This window comes from Fukomys damarensis, unplaced genomic scaffold (assembly GCF_012274545.1).
Source record: "Fukomys damarensis isolate Sample0158 unplaced genomic scaffold, DMR_v1.0_HiC HiC_scaffold_20, whole genome shotgun sequence".
Classification (NCBI taxonomy): domain Eukaryota; kingdom Metazoa; phylum Chordata; class Mammalia; order Rodentia; family Bathyergidae; genus Fukomys; species Fukomys damarensis.
In genome coordinates this window covers 27405704-27430686 of record NW_022900932.1, presented here as the reverse complement: position 1 = coordinate 27430686, position 24983 = coordinate 27405704, and the positions used below count along the sequence as shown (strand labels likewise).

Genomic DNA, 24983 nt, shown 5'->3' with positions numbered 1-24983 from the left:
ATCAAACTCTGGTTCTTGCACTTGCAAGGGAAGTGATGCAAGCACTGAGCTACATCCCTAGCCCACAGGCATATAATTTTTTTTTTTTTTTGTACCGGGAATTGAACTCGGGTCTTTGCGCTTGCAAGGCAGGCCACCAAACAGCTGAGCTAAATCCCGGCCCTACAGGCATATAATTTTAAATTAAGTACTAAAAGGAAAAATACAAATTTCTGGGGAAAAGGTAGATTTGAGAGCTTTCTCTGATCTGGGGATCAGTGATCAAGGAAGGTTCTTTTTGAGCTAGTTCTTTGGGTAGACATCAAGAGGTAGCATGAAAAAGTGTAAGGAAAGGAAATTTAAGCTAATTGAGCATTTGCTGTGTGTCATGCACTGTCTAATCACTTTAAATAATCAATACAAGTGCCCTTTGCATCAACCCCTTTAACTACATTTTAAAGCTATGAATCCCAGAACTAGTGTCTGCACAGTTAGCTACTCTCCCAAAGACCCTCTGGAAAGGCTTTGATTTAATCCTGAAGGGTACCAAAAAGATCCTTGAATGAAAGATTTTAAACTACTTTTAAGACAAGAAACCTGTAATAATACTGATTATTCTCAGAAATTTCATCAGTTAAAATACAAATAGGACAAAGTCTAACTTTATTACCTTAAAAACATGTACTCTTAAATAAAGGATAACAAATAACATTGTAACAAAGTTATTTTAAATATTCATCACTTTTACAGCTCTTTAAATTTCCTTATGCTTTCTAACCATGAACTTCATGATGTTCTCCTTTGTATAATAAATATTCCTAATCAAATATGTATGTTACCATTTATATAAGGTTTATGAAAATGGACACTGCACATATATTAAATTATAGCCAAAATTGAGAAAATAAAAGGCAAAGTAGTTCATTATTCTTTGTTAAATAATGAATGTTTTTTAAATAATATGATCATTAAATGTAAATGAGAATAACTGGTATAAGTGTAAATTTCTCAAAACTTGGAATGTTGCTTAAGATAAACTATTTGGATGAAGTTCTGAATATTTAAATGTTTTGTTTTCACAAAATGAATGCAGTAACCTATTCAACATAATTAGATCTAGGTAAAAACAATTAAATTGAACATGGCATTTTCCAGATGCATTTTAAGCAACATAAATAATCCTGCATTGAATATTTAGCTCATTGCTTGGGTGCCTTTTGTTTACTTCTCTAAATTCACTCCTACTCTCCTCTATGACTCCAGAAGTCATTATGTAGGGAAACTACCCTTAGGCCCTTTTACCCTCTGATTTCTGACTGGGCTACTGGGGACCATAGAGGGAATGGAGGTAGAAGTTGTTTTCTTCTAGCTCCCTTCCTGTTGGGTTACTGCCTATCAAGGGATCAAGGTTTCTATCCTGTCTATGCAATCCTTTTCTCTAAAATCTGCTCTATCTCCTAGCCTTGTTAGCCCAGGAATAATAAGGTGGATGACCTTATTTGTAACCTTGTCCAAACTAACCTGCACCTCTGCAAATAGTCCCTTTGTTAAACCTGCCTCAATCACCAGCTTTCATGTGTTATTTATTTCTCTTAGAACTTGAACAGTATAGTCCCAGATACCAGAAGTAGCAGCCTCAGGGTACTACCTTCAAAATGGGATCCTGAATTGGGTTGTTTACACATATAAGTGGTGTCTACGTAGCTGACTGGGCAGGTATTGTGGGAGGAAGCAGGATGGTACACAAGGAAAGTGACTGAGAGCTGAATGAGAATTGTGGATTATGAGGAAGAGGATTGTGTAGAGGGACTGAGCACTGTTGACAAGGGTATGCTTACTTTGGATTTGGACTGGAGAATGTGGCTTACACCACAGAATGGATGGTCTGCTTGGCTGGCTAAATGACAGCTGAACCCAAGGGTGTCCTACAGTCAATTCGATTAGTGGGCCAGAACTCCTCACACATAGCAAAAAGAAAAAAATCTACAGCTCAGTACATTGAAATAATGTACAGCCTGTTTAGTCATTTCCTAACCTCTACCCCCTGGGAGTGCCCAAAGAAAACATTCCCCTCATCGAGACAGTAGGTAAAAAAGTCTTTAGTGCTTCCACATCACTTGTCACCTCGGTAGTGGGTTTTCACTCTAGATTGACTTCTGGCCAGAGAAATTAGATGCCTGGAACCATGTTTGAGATGGAAACCATGCTTAAGGCTATAGTCCATACTGTCCAGTTCACTGGCATATTAACAGTTCCTTAATCACCAGATGAATTTTTTAAATATTAGTGAGAAAAAGATACTACTATGGAATAATTTTAGCAGTTGTACTGCTCACTATTGCTTTGATGAGTGCATAAAACAGTGTAGAACATTATTTCAAATGTAGCACAAGGTAAACAGAAACTGATTTGTGAGGTTGGTGCAAAGATGATAAGCACTCCTCATTTAGTCCTTGAATTATCATGGACTCTGTAAATCAATTTCTTCATCTACAAAATGAAGGAAGTTACACTCTCTCTCTCTCTCCCTCTGACACAAGGACAGACAAGATAGGACCCATAGGGCAGTGACTCAATTAACAAATGAAGTTTGATTTGCACATTCTTCTCTCATTGCCTTTTCAAGATAGTGCAGCATACTACACTGTAAATGTGAGGTCAGAATTCCTATCTACTTATCTTATTTTACATCCCCAGTGCCTGGCACAGACACATATGCCAAAAGCCACAAAATTGTGCCAGTGATTGAATGAATGAATGAGTGAGTTTTGGCAAGTGAATGCTATTTCTGATTACTATTACTGGTTTTCCTTTCCTCTACCTATGTTTAAATTGTACCTCTCTATTTGCTGCCTTTACAATCAGAAACAAATTACTTAACTTCACCAAGCTCCTCTTTAAAATTGAAACAACACCTCTTAGTCCACTTGGGCTGCTAGGACAAAAATAACATCATCTGTGTGGAAATTTATTTCCTGCAGATCTGGAGACTGAGAAGTCCAAGATCAAGGCAACTGCAGACTCAGTGTCTAGTCTGGACTTGCTGCTTCACAGATGGTACATTCTTGCTGTGCTCTCTTGGTGTGAGACAGGAATGTAAGGGATGGCTAAAACTGGGTTGGAAAGGAAGCATGACAAGGTCCTAGGACACCTGCACAGAATGGCTCCCAAAGCCCCACACATGGCCTTCTCAGGAGAACGCAAAGGTTCAGCAGGTTTTCCAAAGGATGGCCTGGACCTGATGTCGCCCTGAAGAGTGTGTGTTACAAAATATACGGTCCACCTTGAGTTTTGGCTGCTGTGTTCTCCCTTGAATAGTGGCCCACCCTTGTAGGGCACGATCTTATTCACAGGAGTTCAACCTTCAGGACTTAACTCCCAAAATCCCTACCTTTCAAAATCACACCTTGGGGATTAGGTTTCGAGGTTCATTCAAATCTTGGGAAGACACAAGCATTAAAACTGTGATAACTTCCTCATATGAGTGCTGTAAGAAATAATTTATGTTACAGATAAAATGTCTGGAAAATAATACTCTGTAAATTTTGTTTCTCTTCCTCTTATCCCATTTGTACTTCAAGAACCAAATTTATTATAGGCACTGAAATAAATGTTCATGATGAACCATCATGGAGTTCTAATTTTAAATGCTCAGACTTTATTCATTCCTTTTATAAAATTCCTAAATATCAAATTTCTGCCCATGAGATTATAAAATATTTTCTTGCCTTTTATGGTTAAAATACTCTAAGAATTTGGATGAGGTCCCATTTCTGAAAGTTATTGCAATAAATCCAAAATGAATAGATGTGGAAAATATTTAACATTCAACAGTTAAATTTTGAATAAGTGAGTTGTATAGTTAAATTTACCTCTTTCATTTCTACAAATCAGAACAAGAGACAGTTTGGATAGGTTAGTCAATAGAGACTCTCCTAATCATTTCTAATGGGATACATCAACTCAAGTGTCACCCAAAGACTATTCTTAACAAATGCACACATTGTTCAACTGTACTTGAAATAAATAAAAAGCTTAAAATTAGATTATTGCTTAGACACAGAGCCATTAAATTAAAATAGGGCCAGACATTTGGAATTAAGTCAGTTTAAGAGAGTCACCTTTCATTAAATCATGGCCACAATATTTGGATTGTCTTATTAGCTTGTGCTACAACCATAAAAACTCAGTCAAAATTTCACAGTAAATGCATAGTGCTTGTACACAAATTTACAAAATCAGTGCCTTTAAACCAAATTATTTTACATACAAAAAAGAATGCTGGTAACCACTATATCATTGAAAACAAAAGACAAAAAAGTAGAAAGGTCTTTTAAGTCATTTAAATCACTATTTATTTGATTCTCTTTTCCTTTCAAGTAGAAATAATATATAAATTAACAGTTGAATGCTGTTTCCCCTCATTTCTTTCATTCTTAGGATTTCAGCAATGTAGCACTATCTAAAATGCAACAAACTTAAGCTGATTTACCCTAAAAAAGCTGTATTTATAGCCTTATTTGTGTTGAACAGCTTTTTTTAAAGAAACACGTTTTTTTGATTAAAGAAAAACGTTTTTTTGATTAAAGAAAACGTTTGTGGTAACATATGCTCCACTGCCATTTCAAAATCACAAAATAAATTAAGAAGGGAAAGGATGAGAATTCAAGAATAAGTGACTCCATAAAATAAACATTTTACATAATTTATAAATTTCAATTTTTGTTACCTCAAACTGTAGACAGAATGAATTAAGAACACCATGCTTTTATTTGCCAATAACAAGAAAACATTTGCCTAATTACCATTTCAAGTAATCTTCCAGTAACTTTTTGTGAATATAGTTAATGGAAACTTTTACAAAATACCAATTCCAATACAGTGTTGTGATTGAAGTCTTGAGATGTTGAATTAAAGCTTGTGTGCGTGCATGCTTAAGGTACTTTGAGAATTAAGTAGAGGCTTTCTCTAAGTTTCTGTTGAACAGTTTGCATCCTACAGCAGCTACAGTGTTATTTGTAATCCCTGAATATATGGTAAACACAGAAATATTCCTACTCTTTAAAGCAGGAAAAATATGTTAACAATAAAGCATAAAATTTATAAATAATTTATATTTTAAAATATGAAAAATAATGTATTTAAAAATAATCATTCTGGTCCACCTGCTTCCAACTGTGCCGGCATATCTTATAACTGACCCTACTCTAATCAAGGACAAACAGGAAAGTGAACACTTTAAAAAAAAAAGCCACCTGAAGGCTTCTCTTTCTGGAGGAGAAGTGAATGAAGGCTTTCGAAGTGAGTACAATTTACATGTGCAGCTTTGCTCCGTGGGGCATTTCTTGAGTTTTAAGGGTCCAAGGCAAGAGAAATAGAGGGCAGAACCTAAGAAACAGAAGCCAATGAAACACTGGACAATTTCTCAAGACTAGAAGACAAAAATTAGAGTCGGGGCAGAAGGGCTGAGATCCACAGAACAATTTGGCAGAAGCAGGTAGCATTCAGAACTGAGCTTTGCTGACAGCTTCCACTCCAGGCTGTGCTGATTCTTCCACTGTAAACAAATGATCCACTCTGCAGAAGGTCTGTCATAGAGCAGAGGCTTTGCATGTATGGTGTTAGGGCCATAAAACAGTTAAAGTTCAGAAACCAATAGCTGAAGAATTAGTCAGCTGAGACCCTGGTGTGCTACATTCTAAGAGTGGGGATGAATTATATAACTAGTGCTTCTAGCCTTACAAAGTTTGAAAAACAGCCCCAAGTCAGCTCAGCCCATGATTAGATTGAAGTGATCTGTTCCTACTCTTGCCTGTCTGTAGGAAGATGACAAGTCAGTGAGCTGTGGGACAACTACAAATAGTGAAATAATGTGTGATTGGACATCTAGAAGAGAAAAGGAGGAAGGAAAGATAAAATATTTGAAAAAATAGTGGGCAGTCTTTATGCAAGTTTCATGGAAAGTATAAACTCACAAATCCAAGAAGCCCAACAAACTAAACATGAGACTCACAAAGAAAACTAAACCATCATATGTCATAATCATATTGCTAAAAATAAGTGATAAAAATAAATGTTAGAGGCACCCAGGGAATAAAAATAAATTTTCTATATTCTTCACAGAAGAAAAAAAAGATAAGAGTGAGAGCAGAGTTTTAGGTGAAAACAGTACAAGCCATAAGACAGTAGAACATTAACCAAAAATAAACTATCGACCTTTAATGTTGATGAAATAAGTAGGTCCTTATTTAAATGTTTGAGTATAAAGATTCATCATCAACAGAACTGCATTATAAGAAGCATAAAAAAGGGCTGTCAGGTAGAAAAAAAATGATACCACATAAAAATCTGTATCTTCACAAAGGAATGAAAGAGTACCATAAGTAATAAACACGTGAGCCAATATAAAATTAGTTTTTAAAAAATTATGTTAAAATAATTGATGCTCAATGAAAAAATAAAGGTAATGTATTATTTGACTTATAACATATACAGAAACAAAAATATATGACAACAGTAGTACAAAGACCAACAGGGAAAAGATAAATATCTATTACTATAAGTTTCTTATACATAAAGCATTATATTATTATTTAGGGTACACTTCAATATAAAAACGTATAATTTAATCTTTAAATCAACCACCAAAACCTTACATGTAATAAGCAAGCAGACAAGGTGAATTAACAAAAAAATACACTTAGTTAATACAAAAGAAGCAAACAAAAGACATGTGAGACAAATGGAAATAAAACAGTAAAATGGTATATTGAAATTCAACTGTATCAAGTATCATTAAATGGAAATGTAAATATTAATACTCATCTGATAAAAAATTAGTATAGGGAGAGAAATTTATAGCTCAAAACAAAAAGTTTTAAATATCTGATCTCAACACTTTCACCTTGAGAAACTAATAAAAGAAGAGAAAATTAAATACAAATTAAGCAAAAAGAAAAAATATAAGAATGGAAAGCAATTTTCAAAATAAATTTTTAAAATCAATAAAATTGATAAATGTCCATCAACATTGAGCAGGAATAAAGAGAAAGAAGGCAAATTACCAATACTGGCAATGAGAAAGATGACATCTCTAGAATTTTACAACTATAGAAGAGTGGTAAGCGATTATTGTTGCCAAGAACTATAAAGGGTCTAGGATTTTATCCACTTTATGAGTTAGTATATCATTGTTTCTTGGATCCTGGCAGAAAGTCCAAGTCCTGTGAGTCAGAGAAAGGAAAATAAAAAATAAAAATATCACATTGAACTTAATGAGAAAGAAATAAAAAGATAAGAGCAGAAATTAATAAAATACAAAATATATAATGGAGAAAATTAAGACATGAGATAATTTTTAGAAAGACTAGTGAAACCAATAATTTCCTATTAAGACAATAAGAATAAAAAGAGAGATGGAAGATAACACCAAAAAATGTATAAAAAAGAAATTTTGGAGATTTTAAAGGCTTTATGTTGAAAAAACTGAATTAAGTTAAAATACTTTCCACAAGGAAATTTACAAGCCTGGATTGCTTCATGTTTAAGAAATAAATAAAATAAATCTTGTATGAACTTGCCCAGTGTTTAGAAAAAAGAACAACATAATTACAATTCCAAAACCTGGCAAGAATAGTTTAAGAAAATAAATTTTCTGACATATCTCTTTTATGAACATGTATGAAAAGTTCTAGACAGAATGCTAACACATCAAATCCAACAGTATATAAAAATATAGCACACTATGGTCAACTTAAATTAATTTCAAGAATGCAAGATTTGCTTACTATTTGAGAATTCACCAGTGCAACTTACTATACCATTAGAATAATAATGACAAACCACATTATTTTCTCATTAGAAGCAGAACAGTCGTATAAATCTCAAACCCAGTCATTTTAAATCTGTGAGCAAGCCTGGAATGGAAAGAAAATTCCTTACTATGATTAAAAATTAAAAGTATCTACAAACACCTACATCAACATTACAATTAATGGTCAAATATAGAAGCCATGTGTCCTAAAGTGTGGGAATAGGGATGTCTGCTATCATTACATAATTGGCAAAAAAAAGGAAAAGTAAGATTTCAAATTCCCACCCAGTCATATACTCCCGTGAGTATGTGGAGTACAAAAAACACTAGAAAAATTATTGGAGCTTATAAAAGAATTTTTCAATATTATTGAATACGTGGCCAATATACAAAAATAAATTTTTATTTACACTAGCAAGAAGCAATTAGAAAATAAAACAAGTGATATAATGACATCAACAAACATAAAATATCTAACTGAAAATATATGAAGCATAAATATATCTATACAAATGGAAGACTTCAAAATATTATTGAGCAAAAGCAAGCATATACTTGAAAATTCAATTTTTAAATATATAAATAATTTGAAAAGCAAAAAATAGCTAAAACATTATTAAAGAACAAAATTGGAGGATATATATTACTATGTTTCAAGAGTTATAAATTTACAGTAATTTTTAAACACTGTGACTTACTTAAACTAGTTTAAACAAATCAATCACTGGAAGAGAATTAAAGAGAACAGAAAAAGACTTATGTAGTCATTTAGTTTATGATAAAGGTGACAGTATAGTGTAGAAGGGAAAAAGTGATCCTTTCAATAAATATTTAAGATTCAAAGGAATATTCCATAAGTAAAATAATGAATCTAGATCCTTGACTCAAATATAAAAAGATTATTTCCAGATGAATTGTAGCTTTGAACATGAAACTAATCTATTTAAGCTTATAAAAGACAGCATAGAAAAACATACACTTAAAAAAGTCACATATATCCCTAGAAAAACATGAAAGAAAAAAATTGATTGCATTAATATTAAGGTTTTCTTTAAAACAAAAGACACAAATACAAGGATAAAGCTTTGGGTTATTGGGAGAAAATATATGACATACAGTGCTTGTGATAAAAGACACATCCAAATGAATAACCCCAAATCAGTAAAATATGAGGTAAATAAATTAATATCTAGAAATGGGCAAAAACTTACACAGTTTGTAGAAGCAGATTTACAAATAAGAGCTTATGTTCAACTTTATTAGCTAGTGTTTGAATCTTAAAAGTCTCCTCTAAGCTCATATAATGAAGGCTTGGTCCCTGCTGGCTCTCACTATAAAGGAAGATGGTGGAATCTCTGGAACATGGGGCCTACTGAAAGGAAGTAGGTCATTGGCACATGTCCTTGAAGGGATATCTTTACCCAGCTCCCATTCCTCTCTTTCTGCCTCCCGGCTGCTTGTTTCCAACATAGTGTACTGCTTCACCACTGGCCTAAAAACAAAGCAGATAATAGCTATGCACCAAAACCCCTGAAACTGTGAGCTGAAATAAATCTTTCCTCCTTGTAAGTTGATTATCCTAGGTATCCTTGTCACAGCAGTGGAAAGCTAGCAATCGGCTGGAAGCTGATCTATCACTGCAGTCTCCACACAGGGTCTCTCCATGTGGCTAACTACACTTCATTTGTAGGGCTTGGATCCCAAAAATGAGAGGTGTCAAGGGGATGGAACAGAAGCTTCCACTCCTAAAAAGAGCTTAGGCCAAGAACTGTACATACTGTTACTCAAGCCACACTGTATTGGTGAAGAAATCACAGAGCCAGCTAGGATTCAGGGGAACAGTGACTGAACTCCACCTCCCAATGGGAGAAACCACAGAGAATTTGCAGCCACCCGTAATTCATTTACATCTCCCCACCTCCCTCCAATGTATGCTTTTCCAAAACTAGCTCTATCATCCAAGTTCATTTCAAATTCTCTCTGTTTTAATGAATTATTAACCCCCTAAACTGAAAATAGCTTCTCCATTTCCCCCTGTGAACTCTCATTTCATCTCTACCTTTCTTAGGGCACTTTTAACTTTCATCCTTGAATTATTTATATAACTCTTATCTCCTCTACACTTTAAATATCGACACATATCTAGTTACTAAAGTAAGAAATTCATGTTGTAGAAATTATGTGCCTGTTTTACATCTCAGGTATGAAAATAATGTTTATTGAGTAAAAGCTTGGAATAAAATTCAAACTTTAAAACAGGTCAATACTAAATTCTTCCCAAGTTTATTTGACTTTGTACTTTCTTTATTATACTAAGTCATGTTTTCTTAAAAAATAGAGGTAGGCAGGGCCAGGGATTTAGCTCAATGGTTCCAACACCTGCCTCACAAGTGCAAAGACTTGAGTTCAATCCCTGATACTGAAATAAGAAAGAAAGAAAGAAAGAAAGAAAGAAAGAAAGAAAGAAAGAAAGAAAGAAAGAAAGAAAGAAAGAAAGAAAGAAAAATAGAGGTAGGAAAAACTTATATTAAATATTTTCCAGGTTCATATTGAGGGGAAAGTTCATAACAAGGAAGAAAGGAAGTAACACAGTAGCTAACACCTATTAAGCTCTTAACTATGACCAGTTCTACCTCTGAATGCTTTATCCTCCTTACACCCTAATAATCCATAAGCCTTAAAAGAAAAGGAAAAAAATAACCTAGGAATTAAAATCAAAGAAAACAAAAGACTCCCCAAAAAATTAGCCTATAGGACTTTGAATAGTACCAAGACATCTGAAATGATAACGTACATTAACTACATAGGGAAGGAAGCCAGGCCAAGAATAGACAGGAAAGGACTTTGGGAGAAAAAAGAGAACAACTTTTCTCTGAATCATAAATCTACTCTTTTCATTTTATATGGAGCAATGGTTAGCTCATGAATTTCACTTCACGAAATTTAGAGGGCTTAAATTGCTTAAGTTTTTAGTATATGTTAAAATCCTTAACCACCCATACAGGTAAAGAAAGCTTGACAACAATTTAGTTTTTAAACATTGTGTTCTACTTAGAGGCAATGATACGCCATTATAATTAGAGAAAATTAAACAAATTTCTGATATTTTTGCTTAACAATCAAAAACTATTATGTGTTCAGTACTATACTTTATGACTATTTTAAAAAAGGAGTGTAATATGGTATCTGACATAAAAAAAACATACTATTTTTTTGAAGAAGTAAAATTAAATATTTAGGAAATTAATGGGAAAGTTCAACTTTAAAAAACAAGATAAAAGTTCAGGAAAGGGAGGGATCGCTGCAATATAACACAAAATGAAATTAGTTGAATGAGTGAGTTGGGAATTAAAGTGATCTTTCAAAGCCAAGTAGAATTTAGTCAGGCTACCAAAGAACATTCCAGATTCAGATTTGAGAAGATAAAAATTTGGAAAAGCAGAAGCAGGCAGGCAAGAATGACTAACATTTGAACCCTACAACAAGGAAGAGACTACTTCTCCTGTAGAGGATTATGTATGGATTATGTATTAGAAACCCTGGGAACTACATTCTAGTGGGAACTGCAGCGTAGATGCGGCAAGCTCTAGATGGATGCTAGTCGCTGTGGTTCAGGCTTACACAAAAGCAACCAAAGCCATTTTCATACTTGACTGTGAGAGTATTTAATGTATTAAAGGAACGTTACTGAGTTTTAACATAGGAAAGTTATTCCTGAAATGTAGTTAGAATGAAATCTTCCTACTTGTTTGCCATAAAATCAAGCATGATTTTTCCAGAAAGAGATTATTATTTTTGACATGAAGCAAAGGTCAGAGTTTGGGTGTATATTTGTGTCCATGAACATGATGATTTGTGTAGATGTTTTAGTTTCCAAAGTCAGGGTCAGGAGGCAGGTTAAGGCTACGGTGTTATGGCAACCAATCAAGCTGTTCATTGTAGTTCAAAAAGTAGTCAAATTACTGGAAAACATTCTATCAACTAAGTTTAAGTTGTTATAAACTATTTGTGAGAAGTAATGAGTTTGTTTAAATGAAAGTGTAAAATCATGTTTTCCATAAAGATATTATTCTTTAAACATGAAACAAAGTTCAGAGTTTGAATGTGTATATGCACAATTATGCCTCCATACATTTGTGTACTTTCATTTACAAAGTGAAGGTCAAGAAGGGTTAGGACAACCTCAGGTTTAACCAAGCAATCAAATTGCAATTGCAGTCCACAAAACAGGCAATTCACTGGTAAAAGTTCAAACAACCAAGCTTAAAATATTTACCAGTCCATTGTGAAAAGCCACTGTAAATTTATCTGTTCAAAGATATTAATACATGGATTGTTTACCAGATCTCCATCTCTTCACTCCACTATAGAAATAAATTTCATTAGTGATAGGATATTTAATACAAAAAATGTTTTTATCTAATGCCTGTATCTTTTTAGATGCTTATGAATTGATTCCCATTTCATAATAAAAAGTTCAGCGAAATTGCCAAATGAAAAACTCATCAATTACTTTTCGTTTCATAAATATGCTTTGGAACCACTGTGCTAATTTTACAGAAAGTATTAGGTTAAATAAATCACCTTCTGAGTACATTATCTAATGGAGTAAACTAATTCCAATATATAATTTACTTCTAAATGCCTCGGTGTTTCAGGAAGTATTAATAAAGCCCTGATTTCCTGTATCTTAAACCAAACACTAAATTTGATCATTGCTTTATTGAGTCTTAAAAAAACAAATTATGAAAGTTTTAATGAGCTTCTTGGAAACATAATGACAGAAGGGCATGTTTACAAAAATATTTCTTTGATTTCCAACCTAAGCTAAGAAAGGCTTGGCCTCAGCTGTAAACCACAAAGTGCAACTGTTAGGTACAATATTATTTAAATGGTGTTGAGAGAAGACTGTGAGAGCCAAATTGAACTCTTCAGTTATGAATACGATCTGGAGCCACAGGTGATACCTCATAGAAAATCTGAAGATTGCCTCCCTCTTTCTGGAAAAAGCAAAAAAAAAAAAAAAAAAATTCCTCAGCATATTGGGTCTTCCACTGTGGGGGCAGGACTGGCAAGTACATGTGAAACAGGTTCTTTACACAGCACCCTGTTTTTTCCATCCTATCCTTGAAGAGCAATGTCACTGTGAGACAAACATTAAGCTGTCGGATATGATAATTTCTCAAAATATTTTGAAACTTCTAAATTGGAGATGTTTCTCTACATTGAGTTTGCCCTGTTTTGTGGTGTTTGCTTTTAATTTCTACTTAATGAATTTGGGAGAATGTTAGTGGGCACCAGAGAAAGATCCTCTCAATTAAAAATAATAAGAAGAAAAACAACAACAACAACAAAAAAATAGCAAAAAGGAAAGAAGAGGGAAGAGAAGAAGGACAGAAGAAAGGGCCTGGGATTTAGCTCAGTGGTTCTGCCACCTGCCTACCAAGTGTAAGTATAGGAGTGTGATCCCAGGTACAAAAAAAAAAAAAAAAAAGGAGGAGCAGGAGGAGGAGGAAAATAACTAGTGCATGAGGCACTTTCCTGTAGCTGGGATACCCAACACCAACATCTTAAAGGAGGAGAAGTATGTTCTAGCTCACAGTTTCAGTCTGTGATTGGCTGGCTCCCAGATACAAGTGGTATGGAAGAAGGGTATGGCGGAGGGAAATGTGCTCATCTCATGGCAGCCAGGAAGCAGAGAGAAGGGAGAAGAAGGGAAAGGAGCTACCTCTTCCAAGTCAGGACCCCAGTGACCTGCCTCTTCCAACCAGACACCACTTCCTAAAATAAGTCAGCACCAGCTCCGCTACGATCTAATCACCTCCCAAACGATATTGTTGCCCTAAACCAAAACATGGAGCTGGAGCAAAGTAAGGAAAGAGAAAATACAAACAAAGAGTATCAATAAAGACAGATGAAGAATTTTTTTCTTCGGAAAACATTTAAAAATGTATAAATGGTGCTAGGAAAACTGTCTACTTACATGCAGAAGACCCATATCGCTCACCATATACTAAACTTAAATCATAATAGATCAAAGATCTACATATTAAAACAGAAATACTTAACCTGTTGGAAGATTAAAAAGAAATGGTAAGGTCTAGGGATTTAGCTCAGTGGTGCTGCCACCTGCCTCAGCAGAGCAAGGTCCTGAGTTCGATCCCTGGTACCAAAAAAAAAAAAAAAAAAAAAGAAAAGGTAAAACTCTTGAAGTCATGGGCATAGGCGAGGACTTTCTAAACAGAACCCCACTTGCATAGGAAATAACATCAAGGATCAAGAAAAGGCAGTATATCAAATCAAAAAGCTTCTGAATGGTAATGGACACAGTCCACAGAGAAAAGAGACAACCTTTGGAATGAGAAAAAAACTTGACCCACTACACCTCTGACAGAGGATTAATATCTAAAAAATATATATAATTCAAGAAAATAGATCCCCCCAAAAAATACAAGACCTAGTCAAAATATGGACAAGTGAAATAGACACTTTTCAGAAGATGTACAAATGGCCAAGACATACATGAAAAAACAAGGTTCAGTACCACTGGCCATTGAAAAATGCAAACTGAAACACCACTGAAATTCTTTCTTTTCCCAGAAAGAACGGCCATCATCAAGAAATCATAAAAACATAATAACAAATGCTGCCTAGGCTGTGAGGAAAAAAAGAATATTTCTACTTTATTGGCGGGAATGTAAACTAGTACAACCACTATGGAAATCACTGTGGAGATTCCTCAAGGAATAAAAAATAAAAATTCCTTTCAACCTAGCTATTTCCCTTCTAGATATCTTCCCAAAGAGTTAAACATATTATATTACAGTGATGCATATATACCCAATTACATCAGCACAATTCATAATAGCCAAATCTTGGAAGTAGCCTATATGTTCACCAATAGATGAATGGATAAAGAAAATGCAGTATTTACACACAATACTGTACTACTTTGTCTTAATGAGGGGATTTGATTCATTATTAGGAAAAATGGATGCACCTTGAGACCATAATGTTAAATGAAATAAATCCAACACACAAGCTTAAAATATCTTACCATTTCTCTTATATGAGAAACCCAAAGTATAATTTTTTTAAAACAATTAGATAATAGGACACAGGGAGACAGATCTTTTGCAAATGGGAAAGGGAACAAGAGATACAGGCAGGGGGAGGGAGATGTGAGGAAGGGAACATAAAAATAATCAAGTTTGTGTTATGTACATGAACCAATTCCCCACAGTTAATCATTATGTACTGAAACATGTACTAGGACGAAAAGCACATTTAAAGGACATATTTGGACTACTCTTACTAGTTCTGAGGAACTTTTACTCCCTTCCCCCAAAGGATGACCTTTTCTCTGTTTTAAAAATTGTCCTGTTACAGAAAGTGAGTTTGATGCCAGGAGCTAGGAGAGGAGGGTGTGGGGAGGGTCCTGCTCATGGATTCTGGGATTTGAGGGGAGGGTGATGAGTGTTGGTTATGGAATTAAGAATGATGATTGTATGACTCTGTAAATATATTAAAAACCTCAAGTATGATAAAGTATACATGCTTTGAACATTTATAACATATAAAGATAAAATTAAACTGCTCTTCTAAAAAGGGAGAGAAAATAATGACATTAAAGCACTTTGACATATTTACAAAAAGTAGTAAAAGTTATACTGCCAAGAAACAAACATAAAACATGGAGCTGGGCATGGTGGCACACTCCTGTAATCCCAGCACTTAGAAGGCTGAGGCAGGAGGGTCGCTGTGTGTTCGACACCAGCCTGGACTACATAGTGAGTTTCAGGTCAGCCTCAACTACATAGTGAGACCCTGTCTCCAAACAAAAACAGACATGGAGAGCAAGATTTAGGAAAATCACAGAAGAAATGGTGAGAAGGATCACCAGTGACCCAGTACAAATCCAACATCGGTGGCACTGCTATCTTTGAAGAAAAAGGCAAAAATTATTGAAGAAAAAATCATTCAAAGTGATAATAGAAATGTTTCTGAACTGAAGGAAGACAAGATCTAAAGACAAAAGAAGTCACTGTTCTAGAAAAAAAAATTAAAGAATGACAACTCTGTGCTATAGTAAAGTGAAGTTATTGTACCTCAGCATCCAGGCAATAAAATGTAGTCATCAACAAAATAAGAGATTTTAAAATAATAAGAAAGCACTGGTTTAATAATTCTCATTAGCACCTTTAGATGGAAGAATATTATAGAACACTGTCAACAGAGTTTAGGAAAAAGAAAGACATGTGGCTCCAGAATTACATGCTCTATCAGATGCATTTTCAAATGTTCAGACAATATGTAATAATCTCAAAATGCATAAAGTTTGAGGAAGCTCATTTCTACTTATCTACTTATCTACCGGTGTCTGTTTTTGAGAATTCTGCTTGTCAACACAATCTGGGTGATGTTCAGCAGCACAAACTTGGTTGCCCATAATGACATACTAAAATGGAGTTTGGGCACAAAATTGGTAGTAGAGATCAACAACTGTGAAGGGAAGGGGGAAGAAAGGACTTAACAGAAAGGACAATGCAGATGATGCCGCATCTATTGAGCAGCTGCAGAGTAACAATGATTCATCAGAGCATCCCACATGGGCTCTGAATGGCCAGCCATGTGTCCGTCACATCAGCTCTGAGAAAGCTGAAGTCAAAAGCTAGTGGATATCAACTTGCAGGGTCATTTTGTCTGATTGGTTGTTTACTTCTTCCATGCTGAATGATCTCTAGTGGATATTAATACATGATAGACACACAAATTTATTTATATCTATTGCCTACGGATAAGATACTATCTCAAGCATCTGTTTAAAATTATTAAATGCAATATTTCACTCCACAAAATAAACCTCAGTAAACTTCTGTATTAGAAATAGTACAGGGCCAGGGATTTAGCTCAGTAGTTCTGCTGCCCGCCTTACAAGCAGAAGTTCCTGAGTTCAATCCCCGGTACAAAAAAAATGAAAAAAAAAAAAAAAAAAAAAAAAAAAAAAAACAATAATAATAATAAAGAAAGAAAAGAAAAAGAAATAGTATATAAACTGCCTGACAATGATGCATTGAAATCAGAAGTGAAAAACATGTGGTAAAAAACGGTACAATAAAACTTGATCACAAACTTAAAAATTCTCTAGAACAACTCCTTAGCCAGCAAATAAAACTAAACAAAACTTGCTAAGAAAAATAGTCTAAGCCAGATATGGTGGTGCACATCTGTTATCCAAACACTCTGGGAGGCTGAGTCAGGAAGATCACAAATTTGAGCCCAGCTTGGGCAACTGGTTAGACTGCATCAAAAGATAAAAAGGTCTGGGAATCATATTTCAGTGAGAATGCCATGGGTTCAATCCCCATTACTGGAAAGGAAAAAAAAAAACCATACACACATAATAGAAAATATTCTTATTTGTAGAATCATATATGATTGTCCAAAGCTATGTGACCTCTTTCTTACTCCACAGCCTTCATTTATGAAACTTGTATAATGAGAAGTAAAATATCCTACCTTCTGTTAGATTATACATTTTGGGGGAGTTGGGCTGTTTCTCATTTCATTGACTTTTTTATAGATCTTAACATAGAAAAATATTTAATAAGCGTGCATTGACTTGAACCAGTCATACTTGTGAAACTACCAAAAGACATCCAGTCAGAAAAAAAAAAACACCTTGAAATTTATAAAGATTTAAAATTTCAAATCATTCCAGTTACAAAAGGAAAGATTCATAAATTTGGTATTGCATTATTTTCAAGAATAATTTTTTATAAAAGTAAAGTTTTCACTGATGCTTACAGAATATTCAATAAAGATGTTTAAATTGTTTGGTTAATTAAAATGCATTTAAAAGAACTCGAGTTCAAAGAATTTACACTCAAAACCCTTTATCCACAGTATTTCTGTAGCTTAAAAAAAAAACTAGAAATGTCTGTTTCATCCATAACTCTTTTCAAACAGCAGAAGCTTAGTTTAAAAAAAATGGTTTTTGCATGCATCTGGGATAAAAGAAAAGCAGGAATGTTTTCCTGATAATTGTCTTTCTATTCCTTTTCTTATTTTCTGTAATGTTCTTCTGTGTTCATCAAGAACATCTTCTAATTTTGCAAATGATCAGCTTGACTCAATAAAAAAAGCCAAGATAATTTTGAACACCTAACTGGCAATATTTTAATATATTCGTTGGGTTGGAACAATTAGATGTTTGAATTACTTACTCTGAATGCTAATGTATGAACACTTTTCTCATGTTCTACATTCATCTCTCTATATATAAACCATTTAAATCACAGTATAATTATGGAATATGTTAGTAGAAGGAAGGCAAAATGTTTTATCAATGCCTGTAAGCATCGTTTACATTAGCATCTGTTACACAATTTATTTTAAATTTTATTTCCAGAAGATTAAAATCTGAGGGTCACAAACATCAGTATTTTTAGACTTTTAATGTCATAGGACTAAATCCATTTTTTTATCCTTCTTTTGTTTCAACATACTTCTGAATGTATCTAAAAATATAGGTTATATGCCTTTCTGATTTTTTGAAGTGTTTTTTTTTTAATTATTTCTTTAGTTCCTTTTTGCTCTGTAAGTTTTATTCTGTGTTGGGTTTTTTTTTTCTAATGTTCTTGTTTGTATTTCTTTTAAATAGACAAAGTTAGTTCTTATATTTATGTACATGACTTTTAAGACTTGGCATGTGATTCTCAGATATTTGATAATCAAATATTTTTCCTGGAATACGGACATGTGGAGACAGGTTTACCAGTATTGTAATTGGTCTGTCAAGTTTATAAACCACACCAAATGTCACCAAGTTATTGAAGATCTCTGGGCAAAAATATAACAATAAAGAGCTTGCTTTTTTCAAAGTAAGCTCATTGGCTTTCCCTTTGTTTTTTAAAAATAATGAGTAATCTATAATATCTCTGCATTTTATATCACCCTTCAAAAATAAATGAACTCTCGAGATTACAGGGGAAGGGAGAATATGGCAATTATAAATTCTTTTATATATTTATGTATTGAACATGATTGTTTCCGTCTATGTTAAATAGACTCCAAAACTTCAGTTTAGAATTTGGATATTTGCAAATTTGAATCAGGCTGAGCTTCTTTCAGCACAATTGGTAGTGGGCTGGAGAAACAGAGTATCCATCCCGGGTCCATCTTTCAGCCAACGCTACTGGCAGCTGTACAAGCGATGGACATAGCTAGGGTCAAGATCCCTCAGGCTGGCTTCTTCCTCCTTCCTTCATTCCATTCCCATCGCCCCTCTTGGGTCCTAGCCAGAAGCAATAGGGGAATGAAGAGGACATTGTGTATCTAGGATCAAGCTTTGGCTGGCACAACTTTGAGAAGTGGTTATATACTGGAGAGTTGGACAGATAAGTAAGTATATCAGGAAAAGCAAGAATTTGTCACCATTAGAGAAGGAAGTAATATTGGAGGTATCAGTATAAACTAATACATTTCAAGGAAGATAATGTATAATATTATGTATTAGTGAATGTAATTCTTTCTGATTTGTTTTGTCTTCTGACAATGCCCAGAACAGTGATATTTCAGTAACAATGAACATGCTTAAGGATTATCATTTATTCTGAAGTCCTGTGTTAGTCAGCTTTTCTATTGTTGGATGCAATACCTGTTACCCACAATTTAAAGGAAGAGAAGCTTAATTAGGCTTGTGTTTTAAGAGGATTCAGTTCATGATCAGCTGGCTCCAAGCCAAGAACATCACTAGGAACACAACATAGTACAGCAAAGCTGCTTAATTCACGGTGGCCCAAAAGCGGAACAGGGGATCCTTGTGTGAGATCAGTCGCGAACCTCAGAGCAATCTTTCCATGATCCACCCAGACACATCCAGAAGTGTGCTCCACCACCCTCCCAGGCAGATCCCGAAGCCAAGTAAGTTGACGATTTCCTGATTGCAGTCACCTACGATTGTGCACCATGGCTATTCTCAGTCAGTTACTACTATCATTATGCTTTTGTAGCATCATAAATCCAGTCCTAGATATTTCTCCAAAGAAGACATACAAATTGCCAGCGAGTGCATGAAAAGATGTTCAGTGTCACTAATCATCAGGAAACTTCACTAAAATCACAAGTACCGACCTTCACATGTCATGATAGCCATTATTTTAAAAGATAAAATAAAAGCAAAAAAAAAAAAAGACAATATGTTAACAAGGACATGGAGAAATTGAAGAAGCCCTTGCACACGGTTGGTATAGATACTATGGAAAACAATATGAAGGTCCCTCAAAAATCAACCATGTACCTACTTTATGATATAGCAATCTTACTTCTGGGTATTTATGCAAAATAATTAAAATCAAAATCTCAAAGTTATATTGCACTCCTATATTTACTGCAGAGTCATTTGCAATAGCCAACATGTGGAAGCAACCCAAATGTACATCAACAGATAAATGGACACAGAAAATTGTGGTGTATACACACAAGGGAATATCATTTGGCCTTTAATAAGAAGGGTACTCTACAATAAGGACAATGCAGATGAATCCTCAGAGTCAGCCAAATAAAATAAGCTAAATACAGACAATTGCAGAAAGATAAATATTGCACGGTTTCATCTGTGTATGGTATCCCCAGTAATCAAATACACAGTATCAGAAAAGGTAATTATCATGAGGAAACATCAGAAAAAGATAAATATTCCAAAAATAACTATTTTTGCTTTGCAAAATGCTGAAGATTTAGAAAATTAAGGGGAGATTGTGGAACTCTTATAAATTGAGAAAGACTGAACAAATATTTAAATACAACACATGTGCCTAATTGTATGCAATAAATGATATTGTTGGGATAGTAGGCAATTATTGGAGTCTGAACATTATATGGCAATATTAGATAAAAGATAACTTTAATATCCATTATATACAAAGTATACAAAAAATCTATACACACTTCAGCCGCTTGCCATTTTAATAAATGTCTGGAAGCTAGTAGCCACCACTTTGAGCACCTCTTGCATTGTAGAGGTCAAACATAACTTGTATTAATCTTAGGGTGGTGCAATAAATTTAGTATTAAAACATTTATATGTTTTCCTTTTCCTGATATATACACTTTTTGTCAGTCTCTATCTCTGTCTTTATCTATATCTTTATATGAATGACATTGTCATTCTTCTTCTTCTTCTTCTTTTTTTTTTTTTTGTATTTTTGAGACAGGGTCTTACTGTGTAGTTGAGACTGACCTGGAACTCACTATGTAGCCCAGGCTGGTCTCAAACTCACAACGATCCTCCTATCTCAGCCTCCTGAGTGCAGGGAGGTGTGTGCTACCACGCCGAGTCTGTCCTTATTCTTAAGAAATGCACACTGAGAAATTACAGAGGAAACTTGGAAACAGCCCATCTGCCCATCAATTGGAAACTGGATAAAGAAGATGTGTATTTTCTATAAAATGGAATACTACTCAGCCATAAAGAATGAGAAAGTAGATTCATTCATAGTTAAATGGGTACATTTTGAGGATATACTTCTAAGTGAAATAAATAAGGCACACATATGCAAATACTGAATAGTTTCTCTGGTGTGAAAAACTAAAACAGTACTCAAGATCCTAATGGGACAATTAGTAAATAGGAAGAAAAGGACCAAAGGTGTAGGGACAGTGAGAAGGATAGGGAAGGAGAAATAAGGGAAAAGGAAAAATGTATGAGAAAATGTAAAAATGGAATTAAAGTGTTTGAAGGGGGAGGGGAGGGTGAAGGGAAGGCGGGGACAAGGGGAAAAAATGAGAACCAAGACCTGGCATGTAAAGGTACAAGATCCCAGTAATGAATGTAGCTTTACTGTCTACCTAGAATGTACCAATAAATTAAATTTTAAAAAATGACAGAGGATCCAACATTAATTTGCAATTTATTCGCAAAGGTTGTACAGGAACACAATGATTTATCTCAGTAATTTAGATGTAAAATTGAAGTTACTTAAAAAGTACAAATTAAAACAAACAAAAGACTCTGACCAAAATTTGATGTCATGTTTTAATCCTCAAGGTCAGGACATTGGGAACAATGGGAAAGTTCATGTGAGCCACCCGGAGAAGCTGATCCCACAAGTTCTGATGACTGTTTTCTTGGTTTTGTTAAATAATCCTGCCCAAGAAGGGATAATTATTTCATTTCCTTACCTGAAAATGAAGTTCATAGAAAACCCGGGATTATAAGCTCCCTGTTATCTTCCTCTTACCAGTTGTATCGTGGGGGATTCTAGTGTTCACCTAATGTCGTATTTCTCCTTCTGATTTTTCTTCTATTTAGACAGAAACAACAGTCACCTCTCAAAATACTAGATATTTTAAAGGTAGAAAACTTGAAAATTAAATAGATTTTTCCACCATAGTGCTTAAGAAATGGAGCATTTTATTTTTAAAAATTTGTATTTTTGTTGAAATGCTATAGTAGATTTTTGTGAAGGAAGAAAAAAACTATTGGTACATCTCCTTAACTCTGGGGAAAAAATCAATGAAGTAAAAGAAAAAGAAATCCTGAATATAACTTTTTTAAAAATCTTTTAGTATCTTTAGTAATATAAAATCTAGTGGAATTGCCCCATTCTTAATATGGATGACAGAAGTTGCATTTAGTTACTGGTATCAAGTCATTTGATTAGAAATTCTCTCTCCTAAAATTTCCAAACATTAAATAATTTAAATGTTCTAGTCACTTAGATGGTAAATTGAAAAGCAAAGGAAAACATTGATTATATAATTGTTCTATTATTTAAGGATCTGACTATGTAAATTTGACAATTTTACTTGATATTGAAAAGTAATCTTATTATGTGCAAAAAGATTATCTAAGTCTTACTTCTTTTTTAATTTTCAAACCTACTTTTTGAAATATTTATTGACCTAAAGATCTGTAAGTACGAGCTAAAAACAAAGATATTTAAATTTAAACAGTCTGTCTTGATTCCTCAGGAAAGAAATGAACTAGCATTTTAATTACTAACAAATTTAATTATTCAATCCAGGTGTGAACCATCAAAAGTTTAGAGAACTCCTCAGCTTTAAGCAAGTACTTTGCATTTGTGTGAAATCATAATGCCATCAATTTCTGATAGAGAATGCAGTTCAGAAAATGGTCAGTATTATGCTACAGTTACATTGTTTTATTTGACTATAAATTCTCAGAACATTAAAACTACAGGTATTTGACTATAAGACAATATGTATCACCCATAAAGCTATTAAAAACACCCAAGACTCTTCACCAGTCTTCCCCTTCATTGTTGGGATTTACCCAATTGACATTTTTTTTATGAAACTACAATGAAAGAAATAAACTGGAAACATAGATTATAGATATAATCTATATCTGTAACCACTGTTACTTTTCAAATTTAATGAAACTGTTCGATTTAGCTTTTGTGGACTTGCATAGCTACATTAGTCCTTGGTATAATAAGTCAAGGCTCACAAAGGCACATGGCAACTGCCAAGATTATAATTATTTTTACATTGATTTAAATCTACTAAAATATTAAAATATTTTGTCTCTTGGAGAATAACTTGAAAACATACTGATTAAATTGAAAGTTAGGATAAGATATTTTTAAAATCATAATTTGGGCCAAACATCTATGTTTATTATTATACTGAATCTTTTCAGAGCCTTTTATATGAGGCTAAGAAGAACAAGTCTGGAAATGCTTTGGAATTTATATCTTGATTCTATTTCTACATTCACTAAGATTGATTTATCTACTGTCTAGTTAGCTATGCATGCCATTATAAGTAATCTATACCATATGTAAGTAGCACAATTTATATATACCTATTACTTATAAGTAATAGGGGCATTTATTGTAAGGCCTTTTGGTTTTGATTGCTTAACTTAGTTCTAAAATACTACTGTTATTTTTTAAAGCATTATATAATTTGGCTTATTTAGGCTTTGCTTCTTTCAGATCACGCATGCTACCAATTTTTCTGTGTTTGGGGATAAAATTTTATGTTAAATATATGCCTCAGAAGAGATTAGATTACCTAAAATAATCTTTTACCTAAGAAAATCAATATTTACCATATGTGAAACCCACCTATCCTGAGTTCAGAAGGGGAGGATTTTCTAAGGCAGGACAAGGACTCCCTGTTTGAGACTCTGAATCAAGGGTCGGTCGGGACCAGATGGGTTGCTGTGGTTGTAGTTTAGACCAGAGTCACACTACAGTGCCCTCCTGTGGAGGTTTGGCTACAACTTCAGTCTGTGCCCACGAGAATGATTTTCCAAACCAAGTGGCACAGTCATTCCCATTCAGCATTACTGCATCTTAGGGTAGTTTAGTCATTTCTTGCAATCTGTAAGTAGAACTTGCTTTTAAATATAAAATGCATTTACAGTTCAGAAGATTTGCAGTTCAAAATACAAACTGAGAGATGTCAGCCTTTCATTTACATTCCTTACTTTATTGAAATGGATTTTTCTTTGATTTTTACTTAAAGAATTAAATGCTGAGAAGGAAAGAATATGATCAAATCCCTAAGTAGATATATTCCTCAGCTAATACATATTTGGATTTGTGTAATAAATTCAGCTTGCTTATTAGAGGCATTGACCATGATATTTTTAAATTACAAAAGGAAAAAATAAAATTTTATAATATATATATTCATTGATATATATCAAAAATATGCAAAAGGTGACTTTTTTTCAAACTGTTAGGCTTTTCTCCCAGTTCAACCATAATATTTTCTCTGAGAATATATTGTTACTTATGAGATACGTATTTCTCGATAATTGTGTTCATCTGTTTTCCTCTTAGCCCTAGTCCTCCTTTTCTGCTTAATTTCCAGGGTATGGAAATGTGAACTTATCATATGTGTCAATACAAACACATATACACGCACACCTACTCAGAGGTACCCCAAACTTCTTACTCTTCATGCCCATTTATAAAGTTTCTATATTTACACAAGTCTCAGATTGGTGGATTTGGGAGTCTGATGTTTCCTGTTATGTTTGTTGTTTTCCTGCCTTAGTCTACTGTTTTGCTGCCAACTTTCTCACTCTGCTAAGGATCCCTACTAACTATACAAAAACTAAACCCTTCCTTCCTCTTTCAAGGGAAAACCAAACAGGTGTTAAGAACCACTAGACCCTAATTAAGAATTTTTCAAAAAGCGGGGGTACACA

The 24983-nt window shown here is 33.9% G+C and overlaps 1 protein-coding gene across 3 annotated transcripts in view; it reads left to right on the top strand.

Moving 5' to 3' along the window:
* The window catches only part of Cabcoco1 (ciliary associated calcium binding coiled-coil 1), a 97872-nt gene that overhangs the window by 38777 nt on the left and 34112 nt on the right, over positions 1-24983 (top strand). Inside the window, exon 6 of one of the 3 annotated variants that reach the window (XM_033766570.1) lies at positions 2961-3575. The exons of the other annotated variants lie outside the window; for them this stretch is intronic. Coding sequence (XP_033622461.1) covers positions 2961-3125 — 165 coding nt within the window. The 3' untranslated portion in view covers positions 3126-3575. Of the gene's footprint in view, positions 1-2960; positions 3576-24983 lie in introns of those variants that run through there. 3 annotated transcript variants of the gene reach the window in all.